Source organism: Rhagoletis pomonella, unplaced genomic scaffold (assembly GCF_013731165.1).
Source record: "Rhagoletis pomonella isolate Grant_MI unplaced genomic scaffold, Rhpom_1.0 Rhpom_scaffold_00003, whole genome shotgun sequence".
Taxonomy (NCBI): domain Eukaryota; kingdom Metazoa; phylum Arthropoda; class Insecta; order Diptera; family Tephritidae; genus Rhagoletis; species Rhagoletis pomonella.
The window spans coordinates 80,759,229-80,772,526 of NW_023458557.1; the positions used below are offsets into that span (position 1 = coordinate 80,759,229).

A 13,298-nucleotide genomic window follows, 5' to 3' on the forward strand; every position below is an offset into this window, starting at 1 on the left:
CCATTTCTGGACAAGTTCACGACTTTTGCGACTGTTTCGTGACCTGTTCATTAATATGTATTTTAGAACCATTTCGGGACAAGGTTCATTACTAGTTTGAGACCATTTCGTGACTAGTACAAGACTATTTGAGGACCATTTTGCGATTAGTTCTGAACCAATTGAGGAACATTTCGGGACTATCACGGTGTCATTTGAGGACTAAATTCAGTACCATGTCGGGACTAGTTCAGGACTATTTTATGATCTTTTTTCGGACTAGTTCGGGATAATTTTTGGGCTTCTTCAGCAGCATTTCGTAATTAGTTAGGGTTTATTTTAATAATACGAAGGTACCATTTTGGAGTAGTTTCAAGGCTTGTTCGAGATCACAAATTCACGACCTTTTGATACAAGTTCGGAATCAATTTGGAACTAGTTCAGGGGCATTTCGGAATTAGTTCGGGTTTATTTTGGGAATGTTAAGGAACCATTTTGGGATCTTTTTGGAACAACTTCACGACCTTTTCAGATCCACTTCAGGACAACTTCAGAACAATTTTGGAACCACATCGAGATAATTTCGTAGTAGTTCGAAACTAGTCACGAAATGAGCCTGAAATAGTATTGAACTATTCTCGAAGTGGGTATGAAAATATCGTATATTTGTTCCAACGAAATTAAATAAATGGAATTTTAGTTTCTCAAATCATAGTCATCGTTTATTCAATGTAATTTTTTTTTTCATTTGGTGGCACGCTAGTTTTATTACACCAGATTCGTTTGTTTTGGTAAGAGGCACATTTTCAACGCTTAATTTTAACATTCTGAAGTATCTCAAATTATCATAATTAAAAACATTAAAATTTTTTTTTTTTTATTTGGTGGCACACTCTTGAAACTTCACAGATATGCTGTATTGGATGCGAACGTCTATTGCCTCTTTTATGAACATTCCATTTGCAAACTTCCTAAAGTTATTTGAAAAAAAAAAAACAAAAACATTTATGATTTTTTCTAGTAAATATTAAAAAATTACAAATTTTCGGTACTTTTTCGCCTAAATAAACGTTTTAAGGCTTACATTGTTCAAATACTTGATTTATTTTGTATTGTGCTTATTTCTGGATGTACCTTGATTGAAATGTAGATATGTATGTACATAAATATGTATGAGAAAAAATAGTTTATTTTTTTTTCTGGCGAGAGAAGGAAGTGACACTAAAAAACTACTCGTGAGACTCGCTCATTTATGTATGTAGCTGAATCGCCTAATGTTTGCTCAGGCGTACTTAGATGTTTACATACACATCAGATTTCATAAGTAACTGGTACTCAAATTTTTTTTTAATTTACGTTTTAGAGTAAATTACAGTTTTTTTTTTTTAATTACAAAATCGAACGAATAAATTAAAATACCTCTTCGGTTATTTTGGAAGTAAACTTTCAAGATAACAAGGAGCTGCATTTCAGTAATTCGGCCAAAAAACCTTAATTTTCCATAAATCCATGTTTTAAGGTTACAGTTTTTTTTTTTTTTTTTTGTTGAAAACATATTTTTCTTTGCTGAAAACACAGTTTTTGAAAAAAATTCTGGCAACACTGCTAAGAACTGCCTCCCTCGTTTACTCACTTGCCATCTCACTCTACTCACTCAATACCGGAGGGTACTCACTTTAACTTTACGCCCTGCAGAGTTCATAATTTCAATGGACAACCTACATACACTCCTTCTCCTCACTCATTTGCTCTGCTTGCTCTTCGCTATATGCTTTCTTTTGGTAAGAAGTTGTAAATTTACTTTTTGGATAATTACACATCTCAATTTAAACTTTAAGCAAGAATCATACTTACAAATACAGTTGCGTATACTAGTGAGTAGAAATTAAGCTCTGAAGCCTCTCATTGCAAATTTTCATTTTGTTTTCTCAATATTTTTGTTGAATTTATTTTGGGTTTTTCTTACTCTTGATTGCTTTTTGCAAACAATCAACAAAAATGACGTCATCTTGGCAAACTTATTAACTCATTAATGTAAAATTGTTGAGCGTAGTACTAAGTACTATATCAGCGCTGACGAAATGGCGGCAGTAAAAGTAGCGGCGCAATGCCAATTATCAACAACAGCAACATGGTCGGTCGCCATGCTGCAGACCAGCCATCCATCCTCGTATATATTTATTATAGTTTTTTGCTCCGGACTCAGCCACCGTAGCGGTAATCTGCGTTAAATGGAAAAACTTTTTCAATTTGAACGCAAAAGTCTCGAAAATGCAGTGGAAAAGCAGCGTTGGCTTTCGTGAATGAGTGAGTGTGTGCCACCGGCATTGGTTTGCTGGTGGTCACCAGTGGATGACGGCAACGAAGTGGAAGTTGCATACAATTTTATGCATTTCAATTTAACTAAATTTCGACGTGCCATTCCGCTTTTCCCCCACCCACACGCTCGTCAACGCCCATTTCAACTATATATCTCTTCAATATGGTTGGTTACGTTTACTGTTAAAATTTTAATGTTCGCTGTTGACTTTGAACGCAATGTAATTTAAAATTTTACATTAAATTACTTACCAACGTAATATTGTGGAAAAATGAAGGGGAGAAAGTGAAAAGCAAGAATCAAAAGGCAGCAAAACAGCAACTGTGTGCACTCGCTGGCGACGCTATGGCGCCGTGCAGTATGCAACGTTTAACTCGAAATGTGTTGAGATTATTGTTAGCAAACAGCTGGACGTCATCAGACGCGAATTGGTCAGCCAGTAAGGCTGCAAATATTTTTTATTTGTCGTTAGTTTCGCTGTTATTTTCGCTGTTGTTTCTTTTTTTTTTTTTGTTTAGCTCTTTAGTTTAGATGTTTTGGTTTTAAGAGTGACGCTGCAGATTTTTACACGATTTGCTAAAACAGATTTTAGATGCTACTGCATTTGAGGGTTAAGCTGAAATGATTCAGTTAAAAATGTATGAAACCGAAAATATATACCCCTATCTTTTATTTTGAAATCAAAAAATTATTTAGGGAGTGATCAAACCGCTTGTAGAAATTGTATAGAATTCTTGAAAATCCATATTTTTCGATCAGAAAACTCTGGTTCTCTTCAGGAGACTTCCAATATTAATATCCAATTTTTTATTTAACCAGTTTTTAGCACTAACGATTTTTTGTTGGTCCCCCCCATTGCATTTTCTCGGCGGGTTTTTGGCGGACCTATAAAATGTAGTTACAATAGAAAAATGCTTAAAGAAACAATTGGGTATTATTATTGGGAATCTTCTGAAGAGAAACAGAGTTTTCCGATCGAAAAATATTGATTTTCAAGAATTCTATGATTTTCTACGAAAAGTTCTTTTTTCGGCATACAAAATAGTACATGGAAAACTTTGAGCGCTTTGAGCACTCGCCAAATATTTTTTGATTTCAAAATCGTGCATCGTTGGACCACATATGCATGTAGTAATACATACCCAGTCGGAAAAGTGGTAATGCATTTACATGCGTGATAAATAATATAATGTATTTCTTATGAGTTCTCGATAATATTACTCCTAACTATGTAATTAGCATTCTAATAAATTCAAAAAGTTCCAAAAATTTCATATTAAAACACATTCAGTTTTTTTTATTTTTTAATTAAATGTTTTTTAAATTTTTCACTTTAACTTTCTTTTTGGTTTTAGATTTCGTTGTTTTAAAAAGTTTTTTTTTTTCATTTTATTTTTGAATCTAATTTTTTGTAATTTTAAGATTTTGTTTTAAAAGAAATATAAATATATTTTTTTTAGTTTCATTTGATTTTTAAATTTTTTTTTTATTTATTTTGGTTTTATTTTCCTTTTGTTATTTTGTTCCCTTTTCAATTGAATTTTCTTTTATTAAATTAAAAAAAAAAAACTTTGCTAAAAGGCGAACAGCATAACGCTAAGACCTCCTCGTTAGCAAATCTTTCAATTAGTCTTTCACAAGGCAGTAAAGAGCATTTAAGATACTCAGTTGCCAGAATTGCCTTGTAAAACTTCATACTGACCGACTAAAGCCAATAGAGCCAAAGTGACAGGACGCTCTTTTATGAGGAGTAATAGCTTGAGTGGCTCTGGAGCGTGAGCCTCACGCCGTAAGGAAAATATTGAGGTTATATTAAAGATAAATTTAGTTGAAGAGCGCTCTTTCGTTTTTAACCCACAAAAGAGGATATTATTTATTATTTTGACTTCAGTTGTAGTGAGGAGGAAGAAGAAAATTGTATTCCTCAGTGAGAATTTTTTCCGAACTCTGTCTTAGAAAACAATGCTCATAAAAATTAAGGGTGTTTTTAAAAAAAGGAAAATAAAGGTTAATCATCCGTATGCCGGCTTAACTGAAACAAATTTTTTCAAGTCCGTTGGCCAAAATGAAAACAAACCAAAAAAAGAATGCAAAATAATTTTTTCGAGCTATCTGTTCGGATTGCATGCGAACCATAGTTCCTAAAGATGTTTAGCCAAGAAATCTGAAAATTACAATCCCAAAGCTTCAAAAGACTTCCTAATGTCTCTAAACGACCATTTTTCACCGAAATACGGCCTGTCAAATATCACAGAAAAATTTGGAATTTTTTTTTTTTTGCTCGCTGCCACTTGTGTGATAGCAATATCGAGGCATTAAAAAATGGAAATTATAGAGGAAAAATTAAAATGCTAGTGGTCGTATAGCAAAAGATATAAATTTTTCCTTAATAAACTTGTGGATAGCACCATTCTTGACGGCGAATGTTCTTTGGAGCTACATTTAAAGAAACATTTCCTCTCTCCTTGCGTTCTTCTTTGTATGAATGTAGCATCTGTTTCCACATACCTTTAGACGTTTCAACACATGCATGCACTAGTTTCTAATTAAATATCATAAGCTCCTCGTCCCTTACTGCGTATAACTTGCACTGCAATTCGCACGCAATTTACATTTTACACGAACACTCAACGTGTAAGCAAATTGCTTTACGTACTTCCTTCTATACTTCCACATTCAACTCCACTGCGCTGGCTGCGCTGCGCTTAGGGCCAGAGTTTAGTCAAAAGTGACCAAAAGTCAGGTATGGTATTTGATTCTATTCATTTTAAAAATAAAAAAAAAATGATGAATTGAATAGTGACGAAAAAAATTGTACTGGTTCCAAAATTCAGGCAATAGAGAAGAATTTGTTCAGTCATGCAGCTTTTAAGTGGCAGAAAATAATACATTGCTTACATTAACAGATAACCTAGAATAAGTTTAAGCCATAAAACCGGATACTAACAGGGCAGTTCTGGCTAAGATAGTAAACGTCTTTCTTAAGACCAACGAAAGACAGATGGCGAAATAGTTCGTAGTAATAGTCTTAGTAGAAAAGCTCTCGGAAGCGGAATTTATTTTTTTCTTTATTTATTTTTTTTTTTTAAATTTAGTTTTTCAGACTTTTTTTTTAATCTAATTTAGATGTTTTATGTAAATTAATTTAAATTCTTTTTTATTTAATTTTCTTTAAAGGTTTGTTTGTTTTCATTTAATTGTTAGGAACTAATTTTTTTTAGTTTTTCAGTTAAATTTTCTTTTAAATTTTTTAAATTTTATTGTGAAAAATATTTTATTTAATTTCCATTTACAATTCATAAATTTATTTTATTTATTATTTATTTTTTGGTTTTTTTTTTTTTAATTAAATGTGTTATTCTTCTGTTAAATTTGTTTTCTTTTAATTTTTAGATTTTATTATTTTAACCCTATAGAAGAACCTGCGTGAAAAAAATTGCCAAAATCAATGCGATTTTCTAGCAACTTTAAACTTGTACTTTGTTGTACTAAAATTGAACTGCATACGTTGGAATTTTTCTTCAAAATCTGATAGGAATAGTCAGATTTGTTTATATACGAGCGTCTACACAAGAACGAATTCGACAAATTTTTGGGGGGACCGATGAGGGTTAAAACAATAAAATCTAAAAATTAAAGAAAAACAAATTTAACAGAAGAATATCAAATTTAATTAAAACAGAAAAAATATATTTATGAAATGTAAATGAAATTAAAAAACAAATATTATTCACAATTAAAACTATAAAAATTAAAAGAAAATTTAACTAAAAAACGAAAAAAAAGATTATTTAAAAAAGAAAACAATAAGTTCCTTAAAATTAAATGAACATAAAAATATATTCTTTTTAAACAACCATTCATTAAATTTGTTCAATAAAATTATTTTTAATCTAATTTAACTTTTACGTACTATTTCCTTTTTGTTTTACTAATTTTTCTCTCATTTAATTTTCTGTATATATACTTTTTATTTAATTTAATTTTTAAAAATTCATTGCTAAAAGGCCCACAGCATAACGTTAAGATAATTGACATAGTTGACAATTGTCTTACGAAGGACTTTTGTTTTTCGAAGGACGATGGTGAGTTGAAAGACAGTTGTCAGAATTTCCTTCCAAATTTACAATTTCTGACCACGACGAAACAATCTTCAAGTAAATTCAACAAATTTAAAAAATGTGTCCGCCATATTGAATCCCATATATTGAATTTTTGAATTCTGAGTTTTGTTTTCGCAATCAGCGGCCACAAAAAATCGTGAGTAAAAGGGTTGAAGCTAATCCGATCGATTTTCAATATATATCGTCCGCCATTTTGAACTTTTAAAATCTAATGTCAGATCCTTAATCAACGACCCCAAAAACAAATATCGCTCGTCATATTAAATCCGCCATTTTGAATTTTTCCAATCTTACACCAAACCCGTAATCAGCAACCCAAAAAACCACCGAGTGACAAGCCAATCAGATAAGATTTTGAATTTTTGCCAGTTTTGAATCCTTCCTGGCCCCATAGTGCGCTGCCCTAAATCGCCGACTTTCCTCAACAACTTGTGTTTTCAATTCACAAACCGAATAGTTCCCCGTACTAGTTGCTCTATAGCCTCTGCATAGTTTTGCGTATTCTGCGACAAAATGTCCGCTAGTCATTTCGTGTTTGGCAAATATGACTTCCAGCTGTGTGTGCGTATATGTGTGTGTGATTGCCTGCCGGCAGTCATGTGATTAATGTGCGACACAAATGATTGTGCTACATATTTACAAACATACAACAAATAACGAAAGAGAAAAAGTAGCTGAAAAAGTTACGGTGGAAATGCAGAAGTGCAAATATTTAGCAAAAGAAAATTTACAAGTGCTGGCTGGCTTGCTAGCTTGCAGGCTTTTGGGGTCGTCAACGTCCCCACCGTGATGTCTTAATTAGCTTTGCTTTTTCGTGAATTGGCTTTTTCTGCTTTCATAGCTCAACAATAATATGCCAGCTCAGAAGGCTGGGCTGGCGGTTATTTTTCAGATTCTTTTCTTTTTTCACGTATTTCTTTTTTATTTGTTTTTGCCTTCTTGCTATCGTTTTATTAATTTTTTGTCATTCTCATGCCCCCCCCCCCCCCGGTTGACTTATTTGCATTCTCGGCCATTTTTGCTAATTTCCTCAGTGTTTGCTTGTTTGTTGCACTGTCTGTCTGTTACTTGTTTTCTGTTTATTTTTCGGTAAATTTTTTCTTTTTTTTTGGCTCTGTATATTTCTTGTGAATCTTTAACCGCAGCCAACATTGGCTTGCCTCATTAACACTGTTTACGTCCTATACGTACATATATCTACATACTTACATATGTATGTATTTGTTTATTTTCCTACAGTTTTTTTCTTTTACGAATATTAAGTATCCGTAAATAATTTGCAACCACTGTCGAATTGACTGAAGGATATTTGCAATTACACGTGTTTGCTTTTTATAGTGAAAATGTAAATAAATCGCGTAATAAATAGCCTGAGTTCAAGCCCTGGTTAAAGCAACATCGCAAAAAAATATGCAAGAAAGGTTTTTTCTTAACAGCGGTCGCCTCTCGGCAGGCAATTATTATTATTATTATTATTATTATGATTATTATAAAAAGTTTGGTCAAACTTCAAAAGTTATTAGTGGCCAGAATTTGTCGCATTCGACATAAAAATCGCCATCCAAAAGGTTGGTCTCGGCTATTCGTCAAAAAGCACCGTATAACACATCACTCATTGTGCGTAAATTTTTGAATCGAAACTGAGTTCATTTGTTGAATCAGCCACCGCATTCACCTAATTTGGCTCATTATGAGTTCTCTCTCTTCCCAAAACTAAAAATGATTTACACGTTTGTGTTTACACGGATGTGGCCCCTACAGTTGGCTTGTGTTGCTGCAGAGTTTCGATATGCAAAAGAAGAAAGTGAAGTGTTGATTTCTTTGACCTATTAGGAAACACTTGGGTTTTGTTGTGGAAGGCTTGTAAGGTAGAGATGATTGTACTAAACGATTTGGAGTTTCATTTTCCGATTTCGCTTCCCAATTCTTTGAGGAATGCCGCTCTTTATCGGTTATATGTGGGCCGTTCTTTTACAAGTCGTAAAGATTTCATACAAAAAAATTGCTTTTTAAATGACACCAAGCCTATTTTTCTTCGGCATTTCCTTGGAAAGTTAGTCGACAAATTTATCGGGAATTCATTAAAAGAATTTATTTTCAGAGTTATGAAGGTTTAAAGTTGGGATGATTTACGACAATTTACCGAACCTTGCCATATTTAAAATTCAACATTTTTCGTTCTAGAAATTGTATCGTACCCATTTTTGTCAATTTTGAAGGTTGAAATATTTGCAAGATAATTGCATACAATTATTTTTTTTTAATTTGTAGATAGGTGTCTCCATAAAAATGTAAACCGAAAATTCAAGTAAATGAGTTCAAACGGCTTTATAACTTTAAATTTCGTATTTCGAGGGCGAAAAAAGGTTTGGAAGACGCGAGACAGTGGAGAAAATAACTAAAAAAAAAATAAAAATAAAAAATTTAATTATATATGTATTCATAGTAAAAATATTGTACGGGGAAAAAATCTGTCAGGTCCGATATGTAACGTCCGTTACCACATTTTAATTCAAAATTAAACCAACAACGAATTGCATCTGATTAAAAATGAATTGGCTGTAATGCTCCGTAATTTGCCTTTATCTAAAGAATGTTTAAGAAAGGAAAACCTCACAGGATTCGCAGAGTTTTGCTAATTTTTAGATGTACTCTGAAACCACTTCTGTTTTTGTCACGTCCGTTATGACCTCCTTTTCGTAGATTTTCTCGACACCAGTGTTCCAAGCGCGACTAATTTTTTTGTCAACCAAAGAACGGTACGCAATGGCAATTTTTTTTTTTTTTTTATAAGTCATCTCCGTTTTGGTATGCTTTATTTAACTCTAAAGATGTTTGAATGTTACACCTGACATCATGAAAACACAATTTTTTTTTAAGATTTATTACGTTACCGCCCCCAAAACGGAAAAACGCATTCCAGAGAAAACGACCCAAGCCTCCTGGGTACCACGTCTTCGAAAGATTAGACAGCTTACGAGAAACCTTTTTTGGGCATAAGTTATGCCACATAACATTGGGCCTATGCAGGCTCCTAGTGAAGTCGTATCAAAGCTGCCCATATAACCAAACCTGCCATGTAAAATATTATTTAATGAGGGTTGCCACCCGCCCCAAAAGCTAAAAAAATTTTAATTGCAAGTTCAACGAATTTGGCAAACTAACGAGATCTGGGTGAGCTTGCCAACCGAAAAAGATCTTAGGTTTTCTTTTTAAAATCTTGAAAAAATTTAATTCGATTAATAAAAAAATGTCAGATTCAATTAAATTGTTAAGTTAAATGGAAAACTAATTTTAGTATGCGTGCCAAACGAAATATGTATAAGAAAGCCTTATCTGGAAAATATTGTTAAAGCGGGTTGCCATCTGTTTGAAACTCTAATTCTAAGTATGGATGCCAAATAAAGGAAAGCTTTAATTCGAACATATTTGTGAGGATGGTTGCCACTTGTTTTAAACGGTTAAATTAAATTGAATTGTCAAGTTTAAAGCCAGCCAAAATGGTTTAGCAAAGTTTTTGTTTGCAAAATATATTTTGGAGAAATTGCCACCTGTTTGATATTAATAACAAACAAAAAACTTTGAAGAATGCTTTATTTTGAAAACATTTTTTAACAAGGTTGCCACCTGTTTTAAAGTCAAATCCAACTTACTGAAATATTGCACTATAACGGAAGTCAAACAGAGATGTTTAAGAAAGCCTAATTTCGAAAATATTTTTTATAAGATTGCCAGCTGTTTAAACGTTGAAGTAAATTAATTTATTAAATTTATTATTTATTATTATTCCTAAAATATTTGTGAAGAGGGTTGCCACCTTTTTAAAAGTTAAATTCAGTGAGTTATATGAAATATTGTAACATAGATGTCAACCGAAACACGGTTAATAGAGCTTGCTCCAAAAATATTTTCAACAGGGTTGCCTCTTTTAAAAGTGAAATTCAATTTAATTTATTACTTAAATAAAATGTTGAATACAGGGGCCGAACGAAAACGAGAAAAGGTTTATCTCGAAAATATTTCGGAAGAGAATTGCCACCTGTTCAAAAATCAAATTCAGAATAAGTTAACTTTTTCATTCGCAATATCTTTCGTCTTTACAATGTACGAGTAAGTATGTATTTCGGCATGTACTATGCAATTATCATACGGTATGCATGACAGCAATTAGTTATGCATTAACAGTTTTTTTTTTTTATTGAACTCTGCCTTTTTTATTAACGTTGGAAGAAATGTATCTACCCAACATTCTAACAAATAATAAAAAAAAAAAATTAATTTAAAAAAAAATTCAATTTTCTTTAAATTTCTTATAGGTAACCAGTTTATGCAAAAATTCTCAACTTTAATTTTAAATTTACATTTTGTTATTCCTCTTGTCTTTTCCGCTCCACATAGCTGACTACTTGAGCGTGCCGCCTGTGCAGAGTTTACAGCCGCGCGCTGCCACCACAGGACATGATTTTATGCTGCCACTGCAACCTAAACTGCTAGCTGCCTTAGGTAAGTTAATATTCAACCAAAATGTTATATCGCTGTTGAAACCTGTGTAACGCCGCTCGCGTATTTTCATATTCATTCACCAACATTTTCACTTTTCACTATTTCGCAGAACACAAAGACCATCATTCTATACAGTTGGCGCCACAACACTTGCCTGGCGCCGATGGAAATCACAACGGTGTTCAATCACATCACTCCCCAACGCCCTACCACATTACTGGCGCCCATTATTGTGGTGGCAGCAGCGCAGACAACATCAGTGGCAGTCACGCGGCTAGTCGGTCAGCGTTAAATGTGCCGCCCACAATCAGCGTGGCCTCGGCGCAAATGCCACCTGGCGTACGCACACCTAACCTCAATATACGTGCTGCGCAAATTTTGGCCGCACAGCAAATGCGTGAAGCAGCAGCCGCCGCCGCTGGTCATCATGGGAGCGCGCACCACGCCGGCAGCTGTAATATAACGATTGCGGTCAACGATGGTAGCTGTAGTGGTGCAGCGCTGGACATGGAGAAACCGTACATGGAAAACCAACAACATCAACAAACACAATGTTCACCACAATGTGCGCAAAGCCCAAGGCAACAGCAGCAGCAACAACAACAGCAGACACAACATCAGCATCAGCACCAGCACCAGCACCAGCAAGCACACCATCGCCCACCGCCAAAAGTGACGCTGCTCGACGATGGCTGCAGCAGTGATTATGCGAATGCGACTGATGAGGGGGAGGATGACTACGAAAGTCGTAATGGCAGTGTTAATGAGTATACAAATGGTAATGGAGATGGTGATGATGGCAGCGACTGCGGCGGGAACGGCAGCGGCAGCGGCGGTGGTTGTGGTGGTATTTACGGCACCGATTTGCGCTGATTGCGGGACATCGGTTGGAAATTTCCATTCTGAGTGGATGTGAATTTCGAGTGCGCTGAAGTGAAGTGGACCAAAAACAAAAACAAAAAAAAAAAAAAAAAAAAAAATAAAGAAGATCAAGTGGAGAGTTTGACATACATACATATAGTATTTTGTGTAAATGAATGGTACGACGATGAGCGCTGTGTGTGCGTGTGTGTGTGCGTGCAAGCTAAAGAGTTTCAACGACCAAACATTAACAGCAAATGCAAAAACATCTGGAGGCGACTGTAAGTGTTTTGCTTGACTTTGTAGATTATCTAGCATAGATAATTTTAAGAACATTGATTGGGGCGTAAATATGGTAATACTTTGTTTAAATAGGGGTAGCAAGTAATGGCGTGTAGTTTGAAATGTTCATTGTAGTATGCAGGGAAGATAATGAACTTACAATTTCCGTATTTGGTGTTGACGAATTCTTGATGTGTAAATATCTTAGCTCCCGGTATGGGTAAAATTTGCGTTAACCCAGCGGAAAATTTGTAACTGCGTCTTGGTAACCCGGCAGAAGAGCTGTAATTGCTTCTTGTGTGTACAAATAATTTCGAAACCTGTTCGGCACCTTTTCAGGACTATTTCCGGATCATTTCGGCACCGTTTCGGGGCCTTTTCTGAACCATTTCAGAACTAGTTCACGACTATTTGAGGATCTTTTCGTGTCTAGTTCAGGGCTATTTCAAAACAATTTTGGGAACAGTTTTGTTTCATCTTGGGACTAACAAGCCACCATTTAGGGACCGTTTCAAGACTTATTCGAGGTCTTTCCAGGAAAAATGTACGAATTTTTCCACCGTTTTGGGGCCTGCTCAGGACTATTTCAGGTTTATTTCTGGTATAGTTCGGGCTCAATTCGAGATCTGTTAAGTACAAATATATCATGGCCATTTAGCAGCTATTTCAGGAACATTTCGGTACTAGTTCCGAACCATTTTGGGCCGATTTTATGAATAGTTCTGAATCATTTGGGACTAGTTTTGAATTATCTTGATAATAGTTCTGGTTCATTTCGGGACTAGTTGAATACTATTTCAGGAAACTTTCGAGACTAGTTCGAGGTTGTCAAAACCATATGCTTTGCCCTTGTTCAAAATAGTATCCACATAGTCACCTAAATGCGATGTGCTTCTAAATAAACGCTTTGAGACAGGACTTATTCAATAAGACCATCTCTTTAGAAGCTGCATTAGAAGATCTTCCATTCGAGACCATAAATCCAAGTCAAATAAAAGGAAAACCACAGTAAGTTAACTGTAATAAGGCCTTGACCTAACCGACTTCATTGCGGTTACATCAGGAGCGTAGTATGGTTTCTAGCTACGTTGTGGTAGTACGAGCAGTGCTCAACCACTACCGAGTGTCGTTATGTATCGTCTTCTTCATGGTCTCACTCGGTAACTCTGAAACCGAGGGACACAGTGACGTCGATTGGCACAGTCCATAATGCTTCCGCTGTCAGGGCC

General features: G+C 34.6%; 1 protein-coding gene across 1 annotated transcript in view; it reads left to right on the plus strand.

Moving 5' to 3' along the window:
- Nucleotides 1–11,906, plus strand: part of LOC118736393 — a 61,774-nt gene extending 49,868 nt beyond the window's left edge. Inside the window, exons 8-9 of the mRNA XM_036466487.1 lie at nucleotides 10,822–10,926; nucleotides 11,036–11,906. Of these exons, the coding sequence (XP_036322380.1) occupies nucleotides 10,822–10,926; nucleotides 11,036–11,799 (869 nt within the window). The 3' untranslated portion in view covers nucleotides 11,800–11,906. The remainder of the gene's footprint in view (nucleotides 1–10,821; nucleotides 10,927–11,035) is intronic.
- Nucleotides 11,907–13,298: the final 1,392 nt, after the last annotated feature.